This window comes from Giraffa tippelskirchi, chromosome 5 (assembly GCF_054371585.1).
Source record: "Giraffa tippelskirchi isolate mGirTip1 chromosome 5, T2T-mGirTip1v1.2.pri, whole genome shotgun sequence".
NCBI classification, from domain to species: Eukaryota; Metazoa; Chordata; class Mammalia; order Artiodactyla; family Giraffidae; genus Giraffa; species Giraffa tippelskirchi.
In genome coordinates, this window is record NC_137279.1 from 29938197 (window position 1) to 29963047 (window position 24851).

The window sequence follows — 24851 nt, forward strand, 5'->3', positions numbered from 1 at the left end:
GCAGGATGAGGTGAGCCCCTTGAATGTGGCCATCTGCCCCTGCAGGCCTGTGCCCCCAGGGTCTGTGGTCCTGGACGGTGGCCAGACTGGAGGCCATCTCATCTTCACCACACGCAAGAGTGACACCGAGAGTGCACTCTCTCCATCTGACCAGCACCAACAGCATCCTGATGCCTGTCCCTCAGTGGCCATCGAGCCTGACCTCTGGACCTCACAGAGGGAAGGACACCGGCCCAAGTTCACAGGCCCAGGGCCAGGGCAGGTTGTGGCCCTCCTACCCGAATGCTTCGCTCTGACTCAGCTCTGCCCCTGACCCGCCTACTGAAGGGCTTCAGGGAGCTGCATGGTAACCCCAAGGAATGTCCACATCCTGACCATCAGGACCTCCAGGCGGGACCATCCTGAACTGTCCCCGCAAGCCTAACCCAACAAGTGTCCTTAGAAGGGAAAGGAGAGGGAGGCTGGACACAAAAAGAGGAGGCCACAGGGAGACGGAGGCCGAGGCTAGAGGGACAGTCATGAGCTCAGGGCACCTGGAATCTAGGAAACTCGTAGAGGGGCCCCTGAGAGCTGGGACGAACCTTCTCCAGCTCACCTGCACAGGTGCACTTTACCCACAGGACCCCGAACGAGACCTAGTCTCTGGGAAGCCACACCACGTCACCAGGGGAAGCACTGAGATGCAGGCCCTTTATCTGCCAGGAGTCCCATGGGTCCGTTTAGGACCCATCACATACACATGAATTTAAAAGATGCTTGCTCCTTGGAAGGAAAGGTATGACCAACCTAGATGCGCATATTAAAAAGCAGAGACATCACTTTGCTGACAAAGGTCTGTATAGTCAAAGCTATGGTTTTTCCAGTAGTCATGTATGGATGTGAGATTTGGACCATAAAGAAGGTTGAACACTAAAGAATTGATGCTTTCAAACTGTGGAGTTGGAGAAGACTCTTGAGAGTCCCTTGGACAGCAAGGAGATCAAACTAGTCAATCCTAAAGGAAATCAACCCTGAATATTCATTGGAAGGACTGATGCTGAAGCTGAAGCTCCAATACTTTGGTCACCTGATGCAAAGAGCCAACTCACTGGAAAAGACTCTGATGATCAGCAAGATTGAGGGCAGGAGGAGAAGGGGGTGCAGAGGATGAGATGGTTGGATGGCATCACCGACTCAATGGACATGAGTATGAGCAGACTCTGGGAGATAGTGAAGGACAGAGGAGCCTAGTGTGCTGCAGTCCACAGGGTCACAAGTCGGACACAACTTAGCAATTGAACAACAACAACATACATACAGCTTCCAACAGGCAGCGTGCTTTCAGCTCTCGTTCAGAGTAGGGATGACAGATAGCAGGAAGAGAAACACAGGGATGCTGACTGAGCTGAGAAGGTGACCAGAGGGAGGAAGCAGAAAGACCTGCCCTGCCAGCCCACACAGGCCACCTAGGCACTGGGAACAGTCCACCAATTGTTGCCATCGCTGCTAAGACAGGACATCCTTGATACACTAGCTATACTTGCCAGCAAAAGAAGCAGAAATGTAAAGGTCTGAAGACTTTAAAATGAAGCATCAGGCACCTGGGAAACTTCTGTGGACTCCAGTTCCTCCAAAAATGTTGCAACTTCAGAGTTAGAAAGGATGTTAGCGTCATGCCATGAAACCACAGCCCAGGCGTGCTCCCTTCTGCAAATCCCACCCAGTCATCATGTAGCTCTCCTTGAATGCTTCCAGGAACAGGGAGCTCACTACTTCTCAGGGGAACCAGTTACAAAAGTGCTATTCTTCCCACAAGTCCTCACCACCTGCGACAGCCAGGCCCTGTGAGAATAGCCAAAGATAACAACTCAGTGCTTCTTGCACTCAGGGGCTTCCTCTGTGCCATATCGTCACTTTCCCCACTCCTGCAGAAGAAAGGGGACTAGGAGCCAAGAGGTGGTGCTTGCCCCTCACCTCCACCCCAAGGATGAGCTCAGAGGCCAGGAGGGGCTGTACCCACCGTCCTCACAGTGGGCTCCGCTGACCCCCGGGGGGCAGCGGCAGGCCCCCGTCACAGGGTCACAGGTCCCGCCATTCTGACAGCTGCAGGAGAAGCTGCAGTTCTTCCCGAAGGTGTCCAGAGGACAAGCTGCAGCGGGGACAGAGGAGCTCAGGGTCATTGGCCTGCAGAAGGACTCTGCGCCCAGAAGCCCCTCCAGAGACACAGACACCCTCCTGGGGGTCAAGCTTCCAGTTCAGAAGTGACTTCCCAGAGCAGCACCCGACGGCACTTGTGCCCTGGGACCCCGCCTACACGCACGGCAGACATCACTCATCAATCCTGCATCCTCTCCCTCTGAACTCCAACAGGTCCACCTTCTCAACCAGCACTTTCAGTCACTATGGCCTCTGAGCTTAGGGGGTTGCTGGGCAGGGAGTGGACACGCCCTGGACAAAGGGTGGGAGAGAGCAGTGTTCAAATATGCTTCAGCTGTTCACTTGCTGGGTGGCCTGGGGAAGTCACCTGTCCCCCCGGAGACTCTAGCATGACTGGCCCGCCCACCCACTGCTCTTCATCAGACCCCTTTATGTCTCAGTTAGCTGTTGGCTTGCTTATGGCTGGACCCTCGTCGACCGTGACATCTGTGAGGGGCAGACACCAGGCTCTGTGACCCCCCCAGGATCTCACAGCACCTAGAAGAGAACCTGGAGTGGAGCAGGCAGCCGGGAGACCCTGATGGAATGAGTGAATGGAAGGACCCGGAAGCCCCTGCCCAGGACGGTAGGAGGAGTGGACTGTCCGTGCCGTGCAGGACTTGGGGCTCCTGGGCCCCGTCCCCTACCCGGCCCTGCCCCCACAGCAGCCTCACTCTCGTTGCAGACGACCCCGGTCCAGCCGTCGGGGCAGTCACAGCCATCCAGGCTGGGGAGGCAGGTTCCCCCATTCCTGCAGTCGTCGCAGGTCAAGCTGCAGTCTGGGCCAAAGGTGTCATCCAGGCAGACTGGGAGACGGATCAAGAGAGGGGCCTCAAAGCCTGGCCCCCGGCCCTGGACCCCCCCCCGAGAAGGGGACAAAGGGCATCCTCGGGCCATGCAGGCCTCACGTGGGTGAACAGAGACTAGGGAGCCACACAGGGGCCAGAAAGGGCCCTAAGTGGGCAGGCAGGCTCAGCCCCAGACACAATGGGCAGACTGAGCAAGTCTCTTGGCCTCTCTGAGCCTTGGTCAAATAAGGCACTCACAAGGAGACTTCTTCATGCCCAAGACTATAGGCTGGGCAGCAGCTGGGCCCAGGGGGTGCTGGCACAGAAGCCCAGGGACGGGCCCACCTCTCACCAAACTTTTCCTGCAGCGTGTGTTCACCCCGTGCCTCGGCCTCTTCCTCCTCAGCCCCAACGTAGTCGTCTTGGAAGAGGTGGGGCAGCTCATCCTGGAGCACTGCGACGTGCAGGGGGGGCCGCCCGAGAGACAGGTGGCCGTCCAGGACCAGCTCGGGCAGCTCCAGGGCTGGGCGGAGCACGAAGGCCCCTGAGCACCTGCCACCCACCTGTCCTCCTCAGGATTGACTCCCCTGCCCCTCGGTGCCACCCCAGGACCCCTACCTACAGACCTCACTGTGCCCCTCCTCACCCTGGTCACCAGCAGTGAGCCTATTTTTCAGGACAGAGGAGGCTCCAGGCCCTGAGGACCTGACTCTTGCCACGTCCACCCCAGCTGTCCCAGCTCCCACACTAGCCCGAGGGACCCTGAGCATAGAGAGGGCATGAGGAGAGGAGAGCCCTCTGCTCTGGATGCGGTCCTCAGTCCCTGAATGATGTCCCTCCTCTCGTCTGGGAAGGGCTGAAGCTGGACCCATGGGACTCCTGAGTAACCTTGCCCGGGGGCCCCTGTCTGTCCAGCCCATCCCACCCACCACCCCCCAGCCCATCCCACAGTGGGAGGCTGGGCTGAGGTGAGGTCCATCCAGCTGGGAAGCAGGGAGTGGGGCCCCGGTGCTGCAGGAACACGGGGTCCCATGGGGCCAGGCGGAGACTCACAGGAGCAACCCCTACGGTCCTCATCCAGCTGGTAGCCGGCCTCGCAGGAGCACTGGAAGGAGCCGGCCAGGTTGGCACAGCGATGCTCGCAGCCGCCGCGGCCGGAGGCGCACTCGTCCACGTCTGCGGGCAAACCCAGGGCCACTGGTGCCCGTCCTCCAGGGGTCGAGGCCTCGGGGCAGTCCTTCCGCCCCACCCCTGCCCATGGGATGAGGGCCTGCTGGGTGACATCCACACCACAGCCATTTTCCTGGCCTCCTGCTCGAGAAAGGCCAGGCTGGGGGCAGTTGGGGGTGCCGAGAGAGAAAGACAGTGACCACACAGGGGAGGGAACAGGCAGGCCTCCATAGGCCTGCAGACGGCAGGACCTAAACCAACACCCAGAGACAGAGTGCCGGGTGGGGGCCAAAGCCCACCCTGTGTCATCCTTAGGACAGTCTCTCCCCAGCCACCCCAGCCGCCCACCCACTCACCCTCACACCCACAGCCATCCGCACTGAGCCGGTAGCCGGCATAGCAGCTGCACTCGTAGCCGCCAGGGCTGTTGGTGCAAACCTGCTGGCAGCAGGGGGAGGCGGCACAGTCGTCGACATCTGCAGGGCACACACCACAACCCAGCTGGCACCAGTGCCACCCACGTGCACGTTTTCCACAGCACGGTAGTGTGCACACACCTGCACACAGCCACATGAACACCTCACAAACACACCTACACACCATGTGCATACTTGCACACAACCATATGCACACCCACGCACAACTACCTGCACACAACCACATGCACACCTGTGCACAACTACCTGCATACAGCCACATGCACACCTGCACACAACCACATGCACACCTATGCACAACTACCTGCATACAGCCACATGCACACCTGCACACAACCACATGCACACCTATGCACAACTACTTGCACACAACCACACGCACACCTGTGCACAACTACCTGCATACAGCCATGTGCACACCTGCACACAACCACATGCACATGTGCACACAACTACTTGCACACAACCATATGCACACCTGCGCACAACTACCTGCACACACCCACATGCACACCTGTGCACAACTACTCGCCCACAATCACGCAGGCACCCAGGTGCCTCCCTGGCCCTGCACACACAGACACACCAGGACCCAGGTCACGGCCCAGGGCCACCCCGCCTGCTGTGGGAGGAGGGTGGGGACTGGCGGGTGCCAGGGAGTCCCCACTGATGCACACGGGATGCTCACGTGCTACAGTACGTGGGTGCTGACCCAGCAGCTGAGCAGAGCTGCAGGTGGACATGGGGTGGTGCGCGCTTGGCGGGGTCGTGAAGCTGACTCTCGCCAGGCCCCCTCGTATCACCCCCACCCCTGCCCAGGGCCGAGGGAACAGGACTGGGGGCAACAGGAGGGAGGTTCCCATTCACGGCATCAAACACGGCCACTGCCCCAGGGCAACAGCGAGCCTCTGGCTTGGGGGATGGCAGTCGGGAAGGAGGCGGCTCGCACCAATACACGTCCTCTGGTCCTCATCCAGCTCGTAGCCAGGGGGGCAGGTGCAGACAGGGCCCGCACTGCTGTGGCTGCAGCCGTGGGAGCAGCCGCCGTTGTCCACCTCACAGCTGTTCACGATCTCCATCTCGATCCCTGCGGCCAGACCCGTCAGGGACGTGGGACCAGGGCTGGGGTGACACCCCGAGCCGGCGTGGTCCTCCCGCCCTAGCTGCTGCCAGTCTGCTGGGAAACAGGCTGCACGGAGCTCCTGGGCCTGGTGGACCCTGGAACCCTGTCCTCCTGGGGTCCCTCTGTCCTCCCCCAACCTCCCAGGACCCACAGTCAGCCCCCAGGCCCAATGCTGCCTTTGACTGACAAGGAAGTTCTGCCCCTCAGCCAAAGCAAGCCGACAGTTGTGGGGGGTTGGGGAGCCATGTGGCATCTCCACGCCCGGTGGTGCTGTTGCCCACTGTCCACTCACGGTAGCACTGCCGGCCATCAGCGCCCAGCTCGTAGCCCGCATTGCACACACACTTGAAGGAGCCGTGTGTGTTGAGGCAGCCGTGGGCACACTGGGCCAGGCCCGTGGCACACTCATCCACATCTGATGGGAGAGATTGGGGGTGAGGGGCGTTCTGGGCCATTGGCCTGGGAGGCTCAGCCCCCAGGGGTGGTCTCCACCAAGGGGTCAGGGCCCAGGCACTCTGTGCCAGGAGAGGGCCCCAGTGCCCTCTCCTGCTTCCCTCTGAGCATCTTTGCTTTCACCAACACACTCCAGGTACAGAGCTGTGCTCCATCCCAGGGCAAGGAGGGCACGGCTGGAAGTCTGGGTTCAGGCCCCACCAGCAGCAGTGGGTGCTGCTCCGCCTCTCTGAGCCCATGGTCCCTGAGCAGCTGTGTACGTCCGCTCTTGCTAAGCCTCCCCCCATCCAGGCGGGGCACAGAAGTGGCCTTTCGCCATCGGCCTCCGGGGTCCAGCAGGAGAAAGTGCACTCTGTCATCCAGGGTCAAGCTGCAGCTTCCTCCCTGTGGCTGTGTGGCACTGGCCTGGGGATCTGAACCCTAGTGTCCCCGACGACTGCCTCAGTCCCACTGCCTGAGAGTCCCTGGAATGAAGCTGACCCTCAGCCTCATTTCCCACTGGGTTCTCTGAAGCCACTGCATCCAGAACGCCAGGACATGCCCATCACATTGGCAGTGATACCTAGAACACTTTCCCGATAGTGACGTGAAACAACAAGCTTCTACATCCACAGATCTGTCTCTCTGATGGCCATCAGGCAGGACGCCTCGGAAAATGACCATTGCGTGCCCTGGAGCCACCGCATCACTTTAGAGACTCACCCTGAGAGTCAGGGGGACAGGCACAGACCCCTCCCCTAGGCTGCTCATCCAGAACCACATGTAACAGGGAGGAGCAGGGACACCCGAGTCCTGAGATGGGGTAACTAACACTGCATAGCGGATGCCCATGCAGCCATAGATCAGAGCACATTCTGGAAAGCTGTGCCCACGTTCTGGGGTGATGTTATATGCACCCATTAACCAACAAGCCTAGAGACAACCTGGAAACTGGTTCGGGGATGTCACTCGGGTCATAGTGATGACCCTTTCTCTAACAAGCAGGTTGTTGTTTAGTCACTAAGTTATGTCTGACTCTTGCAACCCCATGGACTGTAGCCTTCCAGGCTCCTCTGTCCATGGGATTCTCCAGGCAAGAATACCGGAGTGGATTGTAATTTCCTTCTCCATCCCAACCCAGAGATCAAACCTGCATCTCCTGCTTGGCAGGTGGGTTCTTTACCACTGAGCCACCAGGGAAGCCCTAACAAGCAGGTACCACTTAGCTAACACCTAAGAGAGATATTTAAAACTAACAAGGCACCCTGAGAACTGTCTTCCTGGACATGAGACTCTCTTTGGGAGCAGTTCCTTGAGCTCCCGCCCCTCCTTTCCATCTCCCATCCTCCACCCTGCCCCCCATCCCCAGTCCCAGCCCTAGAGATGACCCTGCATCATCCCAGGTCAGCTGAGGGTGATGACATGGGAACTGGCCCCCCACACACAGGCGCCTGAAGGGGGATGTGGAGAGGTGACCCCGGCACGGCTGACCTGGACTGGCCCTAGCACAGGGAGGGTGTCTTACCTTCGCAGGCCTTGCGGTCTGCTGCCAGCTGGTAGCCCGCATGGCACTCGCAGTGGGCAAGGCCCCGGAGCACCCGGCACCTGTGCATGCAGCCGCCATTCCTGTCCATGCACGGGTTTCTCCCTGCAGTCATGGCCAAGAGGAATGGGGGCAAAGGGCAGAGGTGGAGGGCCCGGCAGGTTTCGGGTCCCCACACCAAGGCCTCTGGTGAGCCCCCACCTGGAGCTCTCACCCCTCCTGCTCTGTCCTGACAGACTAGGGGTCAGGGGAGCCCCAGGCACTCCTAGACGACTCTAGAGAAGACAGAGGGCACCGGCCAAGCCTGCCCTGGTCAGGCAGCGGGTGCATGGCCAGCTCTCCCACCCCTCTTCTTGTCAGAGCCCCAGCCTCATGAACTCGTGCCACCCTGCCCCACTGCTAGCCCACACTCACTCCTGACCCCCCGGGACCTGGAAGGCCAGGCAGGGTGGGAGGGACTCCCTCAGCACCAGCCCTGCGCCCACCCATTCCCACTTCTCAGGGGTCTCCTGGGCCTGCTCCACCTTCTCCATCAGCAGAGCCCTCCTTCCATGACCACAGCCCTGGGACTCCAGGGCAAGGAGCCAGACAGAGCCTGGCCAGTCTCCTCTGCCCAAGGGCCAGGGCTGGGGCCTGCATGCCCATGCCAAGCCCAGGGAAGGCCTCAGAACTGAGACAACACAGGATGCCCTTCCTCTTCATCCCAGTACCCCCATCCTGAGCTTCCTGTCCCTAAAGATGTGAGATCCCAGAGCACAGCCTGACGGGCTTCCTCCCCAGGGCCCAGGCGGGCTGTATGATTCCCCATCACTCTCCGCAGCCAAGGAGCCCCCTGTGTGATTACAGGTCAGCCAAGGGCGATGACATGGACCAGATCCCTCAGACCCTCCTGCAGCACCAGTGGCCAAGCAGAGAGGGACCTGGGCTGCGGGATTCCCAGGCAGGTCTGAGGGAGCGTGGAGAACAGGCAGGGGGTCCCAGTGGAAGGCCCAGCTCCGGTCCCCTGCCTCCACCCCCGGGACACTCACGGACACAGCGCCTGCCATCCTCCTGGAGCTGGAACTCGGGCCGGCATTGACAGTGGTGCTGGGTCACTGTGAGCTGGACGCAGTTGTGCTGGCAGCCACCATTGCCCACAGTGCAGGAGTTGATGGCTGGGGACCCGAGAGGAGTCAGGTCATCCCAGGAGGACAGCCCGGCTGAAAGGCCCCACCCCAGGCAGGCTTGGAGCACCTCCTGTAGGAAGCTTCTGGCACCTCCAAGCCCCTCCCTCCTTCCTGTCTGCGTCCCAGAAGCAGGGGCTTTGAGAGGGCAACACAGCTCCTGTCCAGGTCGCAGGCCTGACTTTGCTTCTCGGTCCACACACGGGACACACAAGGCCATGGTCCAAATCCGCATCCTCTGGCCCAGCCTGCCCCAGGACTGGGTGTAGGGAGGCACTGCAGAGCACCCCAATGGAAGCCCAGGCCCCCCCTACCCCGGGCACAGAACACAAAACACCAGGCCCTGCTGAGGGTCAGGGCATCTGGGACTCAGAGTCCAGCAGGCTGGGAGGCTCCCTAGAGGAGCAGAAAGGAGGCCAGCAGGGGCTGGGGAAGACCAAGACACTCCACTGTTGGTCATCAGGCCAGGGCAGAGGGGCAGGTGTGGGCCTCCATGGACAGCCACCATGACCTGCTGGCCTAGCCACCAGCTCCTGTCGGACCACTACAGCACCTGCACACCCCAGGTGGGGCCCCACACACACCTGACCTCACCCAGTCCCCACTCCTCTCAGCAGCTGTGGGGACAGCACTTGATGAGGCCAGAGCCTGGGACCCCCATCCCAGTCCTAGAATGCCAAGGGTCCAGGTGTTCCCACATAGAGCAAGGCTCTTGCGGGTCAGGCTAGCCAAGTGGGTGCCTATGTCCTGGGTGGATGGGCTGAGGCTGTGCCCAGGAAGGGGGCACTGGGTGAGGCTGGGCACCCAGGGAGGACACCTAGCCTCTGGTAGCTCCACCAAGTCACTGGTAGTGGCCTTGTGGTTAGGGAGGGACAGGTCCCCAGCTCTGCAGTGAAGCTTCAAGAATGCACCGCAGGAAGGCACAGATTACTGCCCAGCGGGGCTGGACCAGAGCAAGCCGGAGTGCTGGTACTAAACACTGAGACCGCTGGGGGGCAGGGATTCACCCCCAGATGCCACCTGTGCTGTTATCACAGACTTCAGGGGGGCCTCAGGGCCCGAGTTTGGAGAGGCCATTGACTGTCAGTGGGTCTGGGGGCCAGGAGCAGCCCACCCCACCACTGAGGCCCGCGGAGCCAGGAGCAGCCGCGTCCACACACAGAGCAAGCGAACAGTCTCAGGGCTCAGAGTGGCCAGGCCCACACTGTCTGCCAAGAGCAAGGCTTCTTTCAAAGCAAGTATGCTCCCCAAAAGCCAAAACACAGCACTCGCCATCCTGCTGGTGCCCCACGAGGAGCGTGTGGGGGAGGAACTGGAGCTGAGGGTCCCCCCGTCGGGGTCAAGCCAGCCCTGCTTGTGGGGTGGGGGGGAACACCCGGGGTGGCTGTGCAGGCTGTCTCCTGGCCACACTTGCCTCTGCCACGTGTTGAGGGGGAGCAGCAGAGACCTGAGACCCAGGTCGGATGGAGGCAAGCAGGATGGCCACGTCTCCGGCCCCAGAAAGCCTCTAGTCCCCCCTCCAGCCACCCACCCCCGACTCTGCGCTGACCCCCAAGGCCCCGCCTGCCTCCCCAGAGACAGCTCTGCTTAACCCACCACCATCAACTCCAAAGGCTTCCAAGTGTGGCCTGAGCCGGCCCATTCCTGGGGCCCTGTCTGTGTTCACAGCACCAACTGTATCCCTGCTCAGAGCTCATAATAAGAACCAGAAGCCCCTCCTGGCAGCGCTAGGCAGGCACACAGAGAGAGGGCCAGGGGAACGGCTGGGCAGACACCGTGGCTGCAAGGACATCCCACAGAGCTATGGCAGGACCCCCGAGACAGGCCCAGGGGCGACCTGGCACTGGGCCCACAGGAGCCCACCGGGGGAGAAATTCCAGGCAGGTGGGGGCCACGGAAGTGTCCAGCTCCCCATGCAGCCTCGAGCCTCCCTGACACCAGCCCATGTCTCTCGCTGTGCTGCATCCTAACGTTCCAGATGCCCAAGCTGCACAAGAGGGAGCCAAGTCCCATGTCATCATCACACATCCTGTGCCCAGGATTCCCGGAAAGCTGAACAAGGTAGTTTTTCTCAGGCGCTGGGCTGTGTAGCTCAGGGGAGGGCCAGCCTCTGCATGCCCAGCGCCTAGAGCTAGGGGTAAAGCTTCCAGGCCCTCAGGTCGCTGTGAGTCATAGCCACCGAGTCCACATACCACTGCCCCATGCCTGAATGGACCAGGCTCAGAGCTGAAGCTGCAAGCTTGTCAGAACACAGAAGCAAGGGGGTTTCACAGCCCCTAAGGGGATCAATGTTTGTGTATCCCTGCAATTCATATGTGCACTTCTAAAATTCAACCATCAGTGTGACTGTATTTGGAAGTGAAGTAATGAATTGTGGTGCTGGAGAAGACTCTTGAAAGTCTTGGACTGCAAAGAGATCAAACCAGTCAATCCTAAAGGAAATCAACTCTGAATATTCATTGGAAGGACTAATGCTGAAGCTAAAGCTCCAATACTTTGGTCACTTGATGCGAAGAGCCAACTCATTGGAAAAGACCCTGATGCTGGGAAAGATTGAGGGCAGGAGAAGGGGGTGGCAGAGGATGAGATGGTTGTATAGCATCACCGACTCAACGGACACAAATTTGAGCGAACTCAGAGAGACAGTGAAGGACAGGGAACCGTGGCGTGCTGTAGTCCATTGGTTGGACATGATTTGGTGACTGGACAACAGCAATTCAGGTTAAATGAGGTCATAAGGGTGGGGCCCTGATCCAACAGAATGTGTGTCTTTAAAGAAAAGACATAAGGACTTCCCTGGTGGTCAAGTGATTAAGACTCCAGGCGTCCAATTCAGGGGACATGGGTTTGATCCCTGATCAGGAAACTAAGATTCCACATGCCTTACAGCCAGAAAAATTAAATTAAACTAAAAATATTTTTTGGCTTCCCTGGTGGCTCATACGGTAAAGAATCTCCCTGCAATGCAGGAGACCTGAGTTTGATCCCAAGGTTGGGAAAATCCCCCGGAGTAGGAAATGGCAACCCACCCCAGTATTGTTGCAGCCAAAAAAAAAAATTAAAAATATTTGTTAACAATAAAGACCTCCCTTTCCCTAATATGAGAAGGAGTTTTAAAAAAAAAGAAAAAGACAAAGCCTCTCTCTGTCTCTGTCCCCATGGCCACACAAGGAGACAGCAGGAATAATGTTCTCATCAGGCACTGGATTGGCTGGGACCATGAGCGAGAACTGTCAGCCTCCAGAACAGTGAGAAGATAAACTTCTGTGTCTAAGCTGCCCAGTTGGTGCATTTGTTAGGGCAACCTGAGCCGACTACTGCACCTTCACTTCCCAGTTTGCAAGCACCAGAACCCGAGGACTCGTGGGATCTAACAGAAACTGAAAGCGAAAGCATTAGTCATTCAGTCGCATCTGACTCTTTGCGACCTCATGGACTGTAGCCTGCCAGGCTCCTCCATCCATGGGATTCTCCAGGCAAGAATGCCGGAGTGGGTTGCCATTTCCTCCTCCAAGGGATTTTCGAGACCAAGGGATCAAACCCATGTCTCCCACATGGCAAGCTGATTCTTTACCATCTGAGCTACCAGGGAAGCCTCGGGTTCTAATAGCACAGGCTAAAACTCCACCTTTCGCCAGCAGGGGTCGCTCCAGCCCAGAGCCAGGTATGAGGAAACTGTACCTTCTAGATGTCCTATGGGGAGGAGAGTCTGCTCCATCCATGCTGGTTGGCTCGCCACTGCTAGAGGTACAGGTGGTACCACCTGGAGCCCAGCATTAGATGTGTGTGAGCACCGTGGAGGTGCAGGTGGGGCTCTGCACAGCTGACCTGCAAGGCACCTCCGCTGGCAAGGCCCTGGCCTGGGACATCAGCACGCTGGCCCGCCCAAGCTGGTCATTCAAGGGGCTGTGCCTGGCAGGCTGGTGGTATTAGAACAGGCCTGTTGGCAGCGTGCCGAGCCCACCAGCCCACTCTGCTCTGGCCTCCAACCCCAGCCGGTGGATCGGAGCAGGCTGGATGGCGGCTTCATGGGTTCATAATGATTGCCCTCAGACTGCCTTGGCTTCCAGGTCCCAAGAGCCTCACACCACAACATGTGGTCAGCAGCCACATACAGCCCATCCTTCTAGGAATCTCTCTGATGGCCGCAGGGCCGGGACGGCAGGACTGGAAAGGGGTGGCCCACCGGCTTAGCCAGTGGGGGAGACTCATGTGGGCTTGGCCTGACCTGTCCCCCTTGGCAGCTCACGGTTTGCCTACAGCCTGGTCTTGTGCATCCTGCCCCATCCTCGACCCTCTGCTGGGGCCTCCGCGCTGCAGCACGGATTCAGCCATTCCCACCCACAGGCCACCCTCCCTCCCACCCACTGGCACCCACATCATAGACTGTGCACCGCCCAGCACCCACACTCTCCAGGCCCGGCCAGAGAAAGCAGTAAAGCTTGGACCCAGGGGCTACAGCTGCCCCGCCCACCTCAGGACATGCATTTGCAGGTGAGGACCCGGGCTCTGCAGCCCCTGGTGCACATTCCAAGGTCATCCACACTCTCACACCTCTCCCCACTCCCACGCTGTGCTCGCCGCTAGGTTCTGCCCTTATAAACTCTGACTCTAACCCACCTCCTGAGGCCCCAGTCTGCCCCTGCTTCCCCACAGCACCTCTGCATCCAGCCCAGAGTCTGTGGCCGCTGCCCTGGTTTCCCCAGGTCGGGGTGTGACCCTCCCGTCTCCCCTGAGCACTGGCAGCCTGCAGATACAGGGCCTGGTCTCGGGCACAGCAGTGACCTCCTCGGGCACAGCAAGGCCTCCAGGGTGGCCTTGGGCAGGGTGGCCCTTCCTGCTCCCTGTTCAGACTCAGCGGCCCCTTGGGGCTGGGAAGGCATGCTCCCTTTCAGAAACTGCAGCCTGTTTCGGGCCTGGAAGTGACTTGAAAACATGCCCAGAATTGCGTCTGTGGTTTACAGCGATGAGCTCTGCTGAAGAGCCTAGCAGTCTCCACCCCTCTGCTGCCTGTGGCTTTGCCAACAAAACCTCCAGGGGCCCTGACGGCCTCCCTGCCAAGGGACAGCAGGCTGTGGGGCCCTGTGCAGACCCTTGCTGTCCCCTCACCGGGGAGACCCAGGCCTGGGGAAGTGTCTGCCCCAAGGCCACGTGGCACACCTGAGGGAGAACCCCAAAGGCAGGTGGGGTGCAGGAAGACCCTCCCCATACTGTGGGCACTGTGTGTGCACTCAGTTGTTCAGTCCGACTCTTTGCAGTTCCATGGACTGTAGCTCTCCAGGTCCTCGGTCCACGGGACTCTTCAAACAAGAATGCTGAAGTGGGTTGCCATTTCCTCCTCCAGGGGCTCTTGCAGTGGGGCCCATCTGACTCCAGACCACTAGGGGTGCAGGCTGACAGCAGAATCCTCCCCAAGTGTCCATCCAAAAGACTCAATAGGCCTGAGGCCGAGGGGAGAAGGAGGAGGGGACCTGCCTCTCCCCAGGGGCTGGCCCCAGAGTGTCACAGGGACCCCTTTGCTCATTGAACCAGTGACATCATGGCCCCTCAGACTGGGCGTGCAGCTCACCATGTGGGACATTCAAGGCCAGGGTCCAGGAGGGACCTCTGGGCAGGAGTCACCCTAGCCCAGAGGAGGAGGGTTTCCCAAAGACCGGGAGTGGGTCTCCATGGGTCTGCCCTGGGCACACTGCAACATGGCACAGAAAAGAACAGGCACCCCCAGGCTCACCGCCCAGCACAGCTCTCTGCAGCTCCGTTTCCCACAGTTTGGGGAAGGACAGGAGCCAGCCCCTCATCCCTGAAGGTAAGAAGCAGGCTGAACCAGCCCTAGGCCTCTCTCTGCCCACCTCTTCCCACCCCAGAGCCTGGTAGGGCAGGGGTGGGGACAAACCCAGGGGGCTCCCTGAAGGTGGAGCACCCAGGACACCAGGATGCTTCTGCCTCTTTCTCTTGGGGCCAGGCTGGACAAGAGCAGCCAAGGTCAGACGTGAGGCACTCAGGGGCTTTGAGGCTGACGGTAAGAGCCTTCCTGCAAATCTTCACTTGAAAAATGGAAACTTTTTGCGTGTCATTTGCAAGCGGCCTTTTACAAGGGAGGGGCACAGGAAGACTGTGTGCTTTCTGTCTTCTCCCCGCCTCTAAAGCAACTCGAAAGAGTGTTTCAAGTCTCCCCTTGTCTGTTTCAAGGCCCCCCACCCCCTTAAGCATAAACACCTTTGAAGACTTCCCAGATCCCTGGGTGCCATGATGCAGCACCAACCTGAGAGCTCCCAGCACATAGGGCCTTCCCACCCTGTATGGAGGAAGAGTTGTCACATCCCTGTAGGCACCTTCTTTACTCTTACCCTCTAGCACTTCCATAACCCTCATTCCAAGCTGCTGAAGGGAGGGTGCCCGGACCTGTCTCCTGCCTGCCCCGCCAGTCCCAGGAAAGCTCAGAGCACCCCTCCCTTGCCCAGAGGATCCCAGCAGGCCCCAGGGAGGGGGTCCAGAGCAGCTGTGCTCCAGCTGTGCAGCCTGCCTGCAGCTGGCCTGCGTGGGGGCGGGGACAACAGGGGAGGGGCCCAGTCCTACAGTGATCTTCCCATCAACGTCTGCTGAGACCCTAGGGTGGGCTGGGCCCAGAGGGTGTCCCCACTGTGAATCTCAGACAAGGCCACCAGCTCCTCCCCACACCCTGCGCTCTGGGAGTCCTGGAGGAGAAGCGGCGAGGGCCCACACCTCTCAGCAAAGCAGCAGGGAGTTCCAGCAGCCTGGCAGGGGCCAAGCAATGCCCTTCACCGGGCCCCACCTGGAGCCCCTCATCTGGTGCTCGGCTGCCCTACCCACCCCAGGGCTGTAGGTCAGGTGCTCTGCTGCCGGGGAGGGTCCCTCCGCAACCCAAAGGGGCCCTTCAGGGAGAAGGGCACGGTGCCCCTAGAGCAACTGCTTTCTGCTCTGCCTGGGAGAAAGTCCCCAGGAGACCCCTATCTGCTCTAGAAACTTTTCAGCAAAGCCCAGGCCCCCCACAGGGAAGGCAGCCCCCAACAGACCCGGGCTGACAAACCCACATCACTCCCAGGAGACCTGGGGGTCGGCCTGCAGGTGTCAGCTCCCAGGAATTCCAGATACTCGGAATCTGCCCACAGGTGTGTGTGAGTGTGAGTGAGTGAGTGTGTGCAGGGTATGTGGTGTGTATTTCCCACTGCGATTGGAAGTCACAGAATGTGGGTGTTTGACCTGAACCCTTTGGCGGGAGCAGTCACATGGTGGGTGGCCAGGAGGTGGGCAGCAGCACCCAAGAGAGCTGCAGACCTTCTGAGGTCCTGGGGACCATACAGTCTGGGGGTACAGAGTTGAGAGTGGTAGGCAGAAGGGTTGGTAAGGTCCCAGCAGCCTCATACCAGGCTGTGCAGACCACACTGGGGGCCCTGGCATCAGATCTTTAGAAGACCCTGTGTTGTTACTGTTTTTCAGTCGCTCAATCGTGTCCAACTTTTCGTGACCCCAGGGACTGCAGCACACCAGGATTCCCCGTCCTTCATCATCTCCCGGAGTTTGTTCAAACTCATGTCCTTTGAGTCGATGATGTAAGCAAATGCCACAGAAGGAGACTTCGGGAGCCCCGAGCCCAGGCGTCTCCTAGGGAGGGGCTCCAGCATGGTGAAGGGCTGGGCTGGGCTAGGGGACCAGGAGCAAGGCTTTCCTCCTGGGCTGCCCACCCAGAGCCAGCACCTCAAGGCCACTGTTAGAGATCGCCACAATCCTCCCAAAGCCCTGATAGGCACCCTCCCCTTAGCGTGCTGTTTACCCATTCTGGCAGCTCAGTGAAGACCACCATCGGGTGGACTGGAGGGATCCAGGGAGACAGGAGGGTGTCCCAGCCCAGCCCACCCTGGACCAGCCCTCAGGGATGCCCTTCTCCGAGGAGAACCTGCTCCAGAGGAAGGAAGAATACAGGGGACCCGGGGACCAGCAGCCGGGGCTGCACCCTGTTGCATTTGTCCTGAAGTACATCACAACATTCCTGCATCTGTTTCCACTTTCCAACTCTGAAACTTTACAGGGCAGCGGCCTCGCTCCCTGAGTGGCGGCCCGGACATGTGAGCATGTCTGCCGGGGAGGGCCCCCCAGGGCTGGCGGGCCGCCCTGCCACATAGCAGTGAGGCGTGCAGGAGGGAGGCTGCTCAGAGCCCGCCCGGGCCCGCTCCAGGTCTCCAGGGTGGAAAGAAGGGGCTCCCTGCCACAGCCAGTGAGAGAGCCCTGGCCAGGGAGGGTGACCATCGGCCCAGCCCCCAGAGAACAACCCCCACGCAGCCTGCCAGACAGAGTGGTCAGCAGGGAGGGGCAGTCTGTGTCCAGGACAACTGTGTCCAAAGCAGCCGGGCGGGGGGGGCGGGGCAAGGGCAGTGGATGCCCACCGCTCACACCCAGACTTCTGGACTCTACACTCTACCCTCTGCCCAGTGGGTACCTACGCTCCCCTTCTCTCCTTGGAGCCAACCATGCTGGCAGGGGCGGCTGTCAGTGGCCCCAGGCGCCCCCATTGAGCCCATCCCCCACAGCAAAAAGACCCCACAGAGGAAGTGAGGGTTAATACCCTACCTCTTGGTTACCCCTTCCCCGCCTGCCGTAGCCCCACCCCCAAGCTCTCCAAGACTGGGATGGGGGACCTGAGCCCGGGCAACCCAGCTCTGCAGACCAAGAGCAACCCTGCACTGCCCCCGTGCCAGGCAGGGCACCCTCACCACCACCAGGCAGGCACCAAGTCTCCCCATTTGGGGCAGCACAGCCGGACCTGCATCCCTGCAGACGGATGTCCACAGCCTTTGCCACAGAGAGCCCTGGAGGGGACGGCAGCCCAGGGCTCCTCCCCACTGTGGGAGTCCCCTGGGATGTGGCCTTGGCATCCCAGCTGGACTCAACTGTGATCGCTGAGGGTGCTCAGCCCGGGTCACAGCACCCAGGGGCCCAGAGGCCAGCCTCAGTGTAGAGCCCTGGGCTCAGGACACGTTCTTTCACCACCTGAGCACTGGTGACCTCACACGAGTGGTGCTGGCAAGGGCCCACGATGGGTGGCAAGGGCCTCTTGGCATGCCACTCTTGGCAGGACAGAGCCACTGTAACGGCAACTGTGCTAAGCAGACAGGCCCCATGGGGCTCATCAGTCCAGGAGTGCAGGGACCCCCTAAACCCGGGCACACCCAGAAGGGCAGGGCGATGGCTGAGGTTAGGAGCGCTGGGCCCAAGAGACCGCTTACCCAGGCAGGTCCTGCCATCTGTGTGGAGCCGGAAGCCAGGCTTGCACTCGCAGAAGTAGGAGCCTGGGGTGTTCACACACCGGTGCTGGCAGCCGCCGTTGTGCACCTGGCACTCGTCCACATCTAGGGGAGGAGGGTACACGGGGCTGGGGTTAACAGTCAGAACTCACACGGCGGCCTCACTCTGCACTGGCCCTAAGGAGCACGGTCCGCCCCGCTTCTCTCAGGACACTGCCCCTGCCCGGGTGTCGGGACCCCTCCTTCTCAGGCCACGCTGTCCGCCACAGTCCTGAGTCCCTCACCCACGCTTGCTGGAGCAGAGTGGAGAGAAGGAAGGCCCGTCTCCAACACCTGGGGCCCACCTGGGAGGAAGTGAAAGAAAGTGAAAGTGAAGTCGCTCAGTCGTGTCCGACTCTTTGTGACCCCGCAGACCGTAGTCTACCAGACTCCTCCGTCCATGGAATTCTCCAGGCAAGAATACTGGAGTGGGTTACCATTTCCTTCTCCAGGGGATCTTCCTGACCCAGGGATCGGACCCAGGGATCGAACCTGGGTCTCCCACATTGGATGCAGACGCTTTAACCTCTAAGCCACCAGGGAAGCGAGAGCCACCTCTAATTCTGCTTAATAATCCCCCGGGTCCACACTACATGCTGTGACGGCACCCTCCAGCTCTCACCCATCGTCCATGTGAAAACACCCACCTAAACACCCCTCTTAAAGCCCCAGCCACCCAAGCACACCTCTGCAGGGTGTCAAAGGCACAGGGATGGGGCTCCTCCTAGGGGGTCCCCAGAGCCTGCCCACCAGGTCATGCCTCCCATGGACAGAAACCCTGACTCCATCCACGCACCTGTCCCTCCAGGAATGACCCAAGACAACGTGTCCCTAGGAGGCCTGGCCTCTGCTCCATGCACAAGCCACAACCATGCCGGGGAGAACCCCAGGGTGCCCCTCAAGCCCCAAGACTTTTCAGAGAGAAGATGAGACCAAGAGAACTCCTCCTTGGAAACATGGTGACCCAGGGGTCTTCCTTGGAATGACACCAGGATGATTAGCAGGTGGAAGGTTGAAGGTAAAGTGTTAACAGCCCCCAGCGGAGCCCCAAGGAGTCTCAGGGGCCAGAGGACCCAGGGCATGGTGGGAGGTCTCAGGACCCAGGGCCCTCCAGTGTGGGAGTCAGCTGAGTGGTGGGGGGGGACTGTGGGCTGACCAACACCCGCTGGGCAGGGCAGGGTGGGCAGCTGCCACCCAAGGGGCTCAGAAAGGAGGCCTCGTCCCCTCTGAGCTCAGATTCCTCTCTCTGCGACCCCTTCAAGGTCCCTGAAAAATAAAGCGACTGCATGGAGAATAGCACTGCGCATACATTATGGGCTTAGCAAAGCTTGGGGGAAGAGGCACCCCACGTGCGCTGTCCGAGAGGGTGGGTGGACTGACTGGGCCTCAGTGTGTCTCAAGTGGCCTCGCCGGGCAGGACAGAAAGACAGAGGGGCTGTCATTTCCAGACATGGCCCCAGCAGCAGGTGCACAGCAGACAGACCAACGGGGACACTGGTTTCCCAAACCACCTCTCAGCTGGTCACCCCAGACGCTGGTCTTGGGGAGTGGCTGACCACAGCAGCACTGCACCCTCAAGCCGTCAGCCACCTGGCTGGGGGGGAGAGCCCACACAAGGGGCCCTGTCCTTGAGCGGACGTGCAGGGAGCCAGCAGCCTGGGGGCCACAAAGACATCAAACTGACGGGCAGTCTGGGACAGCAGGTGGGGGGTGGGGCCGGTAAGCCGTCATCAGCAGGGCTCCTTCAGGGGCAGCCCTGATGGCCAGGCCCCCCTCACCCCCACCCACGTGACCACACTCTCAACGCCCTCCTGTGGCAAGGATGGGACATTTAGACCCAAGAGGGGTCCCCAGGCTCCTGCCTAAATCACACAGGCCTCGTCTGCCAGGCCAGCCCCTTGGCACCCAGGAGCCCTTCCTGCCCCCAAAGCTGCCCTGCCTGGGACGGTGATTGTGACCAGTGGCACAGGCAGGGAGCCATGAGGCCCAGCCAGGCTTCCCAGTGCCCACGGTTTGCTGTCAGCCTGTCCAGATTACCTGGGCCCAGCAGCACAGCTCAAGGCCTCCCCCTTCACCTCCCGGCTTATGGGCAGGTAGGCAGATGACCTCCTGCTGGGGTCCCTCCAGCTCTGAGATCGAGGCCCCTTTACTGAAACAACTTACACAGAAAGCAAGGAAGGACTGAGTGACCTTGCCGTGCCGGCCCCACTCCCAGGCAGGCCACTTGGTGAGAGGTCAGAGTTGCTCTCAGCCACCACCCACGACCTGCAGCCGCCGACCCTGTGACGACCTTGTGACAGTGACCCAAGGAGCCCAGGTTCAGTTCTTAAGAAGGGTGTGGTCAGCTGAATAATGGGACCCCACCCCCGCAAAGAGGACGAGATCATCGTAATCCTGGAGCCTTACACAACGAAAGGGGCTTTGCAGGTTAGATGAGAGATTATCCTGGAGCTTCCAGGTGAGTCCAAGGTAATCACACGGGCCTTACAAGTAAGAGAGGGAGGAGGGCTCCATACAGTGGAATCCTACTCAGCCATAAAAAAATTAAATAAAAGACAACAATGCCATTTGCAGCAACGTGGATGGACCTAGAAGTGATCACAGTAAGTGAAGTAAGTCAGATAGAGAAAGACAAATACCATCTGATATCACTTATACTTGGAATCTGAAAAAAAAAAACATCTGAACTTATTTAGAAAACAGAAATAGACTCAGAGACACAAAAACAAACTTACAGTGACCAATTAGGAAAGGGTGGGAGAGATAAATTAGGAGTTTGGGATTAACAGATACACACTCCCATATAGAAAACAGATAAACAGGGACCCACTGTGTATCACGGGGAACTATAGTCAGTATCTTGTAATAACCTCTAGTAGAAAAGAATCTTAAAAAGAATATAAATGTGTGTATGTGTTCAGCAGCTAAATCGTGTCCAACTCTTCATGACCGTGGACTGCAGCCCGTCAGGCTCCTCTGTCCATGGGATTTTTCAGGCAAATACTGGAGTGGGATGCCATGTCCTACTCCAGGGGATCTTCTCTACCCAGGGACTGAACCCACGTCTCCTGTGTCTACTGCATTGGCAGTCAGGTTCTTTACCACTGAGCCACCTGGGAAGCTCCGTGTGTGGGGGGGTAACCAAACCCCTGGTGAAAGGAATGGCAATCCCCTCCAGTTTCTAGCCTGGGAAATCCCATGGACAGAGGAGCCGGGCAGGCTATAGTCCAGGAGGTCGCAAAGAGTCAGACATGACTGACTGACTGAGCACACACATAACCAAATTAGTTTGCTGTACACCTGAACACTGTAAATCAACCATACTTCCATAAAAAAATAGACATCTAAAACTGAAAAAAAAAGATGCTGTGCTGCTGGCTTTGAAGGTGGAGGAGGGGTCACAGCCAAGGAGTCCAGGTTCCTCTAGAAGCTGGACGTGTGGGAAAGCAAATGCTCCCCCAGAGCCTCCAGGAGGGACCACCCCTGCCAGCACCTTCATGTTAGTTAGCCCTTCTCGAATTTCCAACCTCAGAACAGTAAGGTACCAGAGACCTGGGTGGTTTCAGCCATCAGGTTGGGATAACATGTCCCAGAAGCCACAATAACTGAACACAGAGCGAATAATCATCTAGCAGCCTCTCCAGTGTCATGGAGGCTCAGACAACCCGGCCTCCTGACACCGGAGGAGAGGGCCACTGTGGTCTCGGCGGGGGTGGGGGGAGGGAAGGGGGCTGGGGGCACTCCCCTGGGTCCCGAGCTACAGGCTGCCCTCACCTCCACACCACACTGCCTCTACCCAGTGACCCTGGCAGTGGGACTGGCACCCTGAGACCCCGGCTGACCCTGAAACTACCACAAGTCATCTGTTCTCCTCAGAGACATGGGCCTTGCTCAGTCGTCCTCCAGGCCAGTCTGTGCTGCTCTCCATGCCAGAGGGCACACGGACAGCCCACCCAGACAGATGGGAGGGGGCCCGGTCCCCATGGCATTGTAGCACCCCCAGCTGAAAGGGAGCTTGGAGGATTCCTCCTCTGCCATCCTCCCCTCGGAGCATCAGGGGATGAAGCCTGCTCCTTCCAGACAAACAGGCAGAACCACTCCCACCCACACCAAGGGCTCCAAAGCCTCAGGACAGCCCCGGGCTGCAGCCATCTGGTCGCTGGGAGCAGGCAGTTTGGGGTTCAGCAGGACAGTCCCTGGGGTCTCACTGCTCCCCTCAGCTGAGATGTGTGAGTAGGGGAGCGGCAGCCTGGGGATGGGTCACAGGCTAGCACTTGGGGAAACTTCCCTGTACAGAAACGGGGCTGTTCCCCTGGGAGCCTATGGGACTTGCTGGGCGATGGTGCCTCTGAGGGCCCATCGCCGCACTGATGGGAACCCAGGAGCATTCAGCCCCTGCAGAAATCACCTCAGATGAGCCAGTTCTGAAACCTCAGCCACACTTACAGGAACACCTGAGCCCCCAGGATCCCGCCAGAAAGGTCTGCTCAGCACATACCAACTTTGTTGTCCTGCTTCCCCCAAACATGACGCAGGGTCCTCCCCCCAGATAGCCCATCACATCACCCAGAGGCCCTCTCTTGGCCCCTTCACATGCCCGTCAGTTCTCAGAACAGAGCAGGAGCACCTGACTCCCTAAGCCCAGCCCTGCCCGCCCCTGCTCAGCCCCAGGCCCTTGCATGCTACAGGCCCTCAGCATTTAGTGCCACCAGTGGTGGAGTGACAGTGCCAGCCTAGACTGAGTCACCCAGGGGGAGGGCTGCTTACCCTGTGGGGATGGGGTCTGGCCCCAGAGGGTGAGTGACAAAGCCAGGGGAGGCAGTGGACTTTGTCACAGTCCAGCCCTGCTGTTCAGAGTCCGGTGTGTCCTCTGGTGGAGAGCAGCACAGACTGGCCCAGAGGACAGCTGAGCAGGGTCCGTGTCTCCACAGAGACCAGATGCCCTGCACAGAGCCACACTCAGGGGCCTGGAAGGCCGTGGAGGGGACCCCAATCCTGGCCCTGCTTTAATAGCCCTGCTCTGGACCTGCCTGCTCCTGCTGGACAGACGGCTGCAGCCCAGGGGCAGTACTGGGGGCAGCAATTGCACCAGGGGCTTCAGGGCCCTTGGTGCAGGGAGATGAAGCCTTGCCCCACGCCGGGTGTCCAAGCATCGCAGGCGATGACTCACTGCACACCACACCCCTCGTCACATTCCTGAGGTTGCCAGACTCCAAACTCCATGGAACCCACAGACGCTCAGGAGCTTCCTGCAGGAGGCTGGCCCAGCGTGGGTACCAGCGTGGGAGAGGCAGGACCATCTCGGGACAGGGGTGCAGCTGCTTCCCAAGGGCTGCTGGGGTCCTCCCAGCTGACCCTGCCACCCACTGGGCTGACCACACTCCCCAGCCTTGGGGGGCGGGGGTAGGGGGGTGACAGGCCAGCACCTGCCACATCCACACACAGCCCCCAAGGGGCCGAGGCTCTGGGGACCCTGGAAAGTGAAACTCCACTCCAAGACCCCAAGGGCTTCTCTCTTGGGCCTGCCCTACCCCTCCTGCCTAAACCCCCAGAGCTGCTGGTGCCCGGGAAGTGCAGCCCTGGTGCCCATCGGCAAACACAGCTGCTGTACGTTTCTCCTCCCTCTGGTCGAGGGGCTGAAATGCTGTCAGCAGCCCACGCAGCCAGGCCAGAGACTGGTCAGGAATGTCCGACGACTCAGGGCACACGGGGCCCGTCCCAGAGGCAGCGGCTGCCTCCCCGTCTGCCCCAACCCCGCTCTCTCCAACCACGCCATCAGCTTCCAGGGGTGCAAACCGTGAAGGAGGAAACAAAGGCAGCGCACGCGGGACAGAGCGCATCCCGCCCGCCCCACGCAGAGCCCGCAGCTCCCACCTGGCCTCGGGTCGCCGGCGCTCACGGGGTAGCCGGCCTGGCCCAGGTGGCACGGGTAGCAGCCCCTCCACAGGTAGCGGTAGTGCGTGCCCGCGACGCGCGCCAGGCTCCCCAGCAGCCCGAGGTACCAAAGAGCCGCCAGCCCGCCGCGCCTCCGCGGCGCCTCCATGGCCCATCCGCTCTCTCCCGGCTCCGGGCAGCGAGCACTCGGGTCTCCCCGCTCCGCTCCGCTCGGCGCCGCTGGAGCGGCTCTGGTGGGGCGCGCCCCGCCCCTCGCCTTTCTGTTCTCCGCTTTCCCTCCGCCCCCGGCAGGTAAGGGCCAAATCCTCGCCGCAGCCAGGCCCCGCCCCGCCCCGCCCCGCCTCGCCCGGCCCGGCCCCGCCCTCGACTCTCAGAAAGAGCACGGGCCCCCCTGCGCGCCGCCCGCCCACCCGCTCCGCACATTCCTATGAGCGCGCTCGTGCAGCCGGCGCACACCCAGACCCATCCACAAGAGAAAGCACCCCCACGCAGACACGTGCACAAGCAGACCCACATGTGAAAGACTCGCACAAGACACCCAGAGCCCTGCACGGACCTGCACGGGCACATCGATACACACGGGCGCTCGCACAGGCTGGATCCCTGAGCCAACAAGTTAAAGAAAACACGCAATACAGAGGTGGATGGAGGCCACCCTGGCAAGGCCCCCGGGCTCCGCAGAGGCAGCTCCAGGGAGGCTGCAGACAGTGGGGAACTGGTGCACTTCGAGGCCACATCACCGTAGTGGATGTCCTGGGGGTGAAGACTCCCCAGGCCCCCAGCCCGTTGTCCCTTATCTTTCCACTGGTCCAGGGCCAGTACCTGC

General features: G+C 60.1%; 1 protein-coding gene across 6 annotated transcripts in view; it reads right to left on the reverse strand.

Moving 5' to 3' along the window:
- The window catches only part of MEGF6 (multiple EGF like domains 6), a 100913-nt gene that overhangs the window by 17182 nt on the left and 58880 nt on the right, over positions 1-24851 (reverse strand). For 3 of the 6 annotated variants that reach the window (XM_081493104.1, XM_081493105.1, XM_081493102.1), the window contains exons 1-11: positions 24005-24367; positions 18074-18196; positions 8697-8822; positions 7651-7773; positions 5986-6108; positions 5520-5657; positions 4490-4609; positions 4017-4139; positions 3316-3486; positions 2850-2981; positions 2000-2128 (exon numbers count right to left, since the gene is read on the reverse strand). In XM_081493104.1, coding sequence (XP_081349230.1) covers positions 2000-2128; positions 2850-2981; positions 3316-3486; positions 4017-4139; positions 4490-4609; positions 5520-5657; positions 5986-6108; positions 7651-7773; positions 8697-8822; positions 18074-18196; positions 24005-24173 — 1477 coding nt within the window. In that variant the 5' untranslated portion in view covers positions 24174-24367. Of the gene's footprint in view, positions 1-1999; positions 2129-2849; positions 2982-3315; positions 3487-4016; positions 4140-4489; positions 4610-5519; positions 5658-5985; positions 6109-7650; positions 7774-8696; positions 8823-18073; positions 18197-24004; positions 24368-24851 lie in introns of those variants that run through there. The other 3 variants (XM_081493101.1, XM_081493100.1, XM_081493099.1) reach the window with 1 other exon arrangement.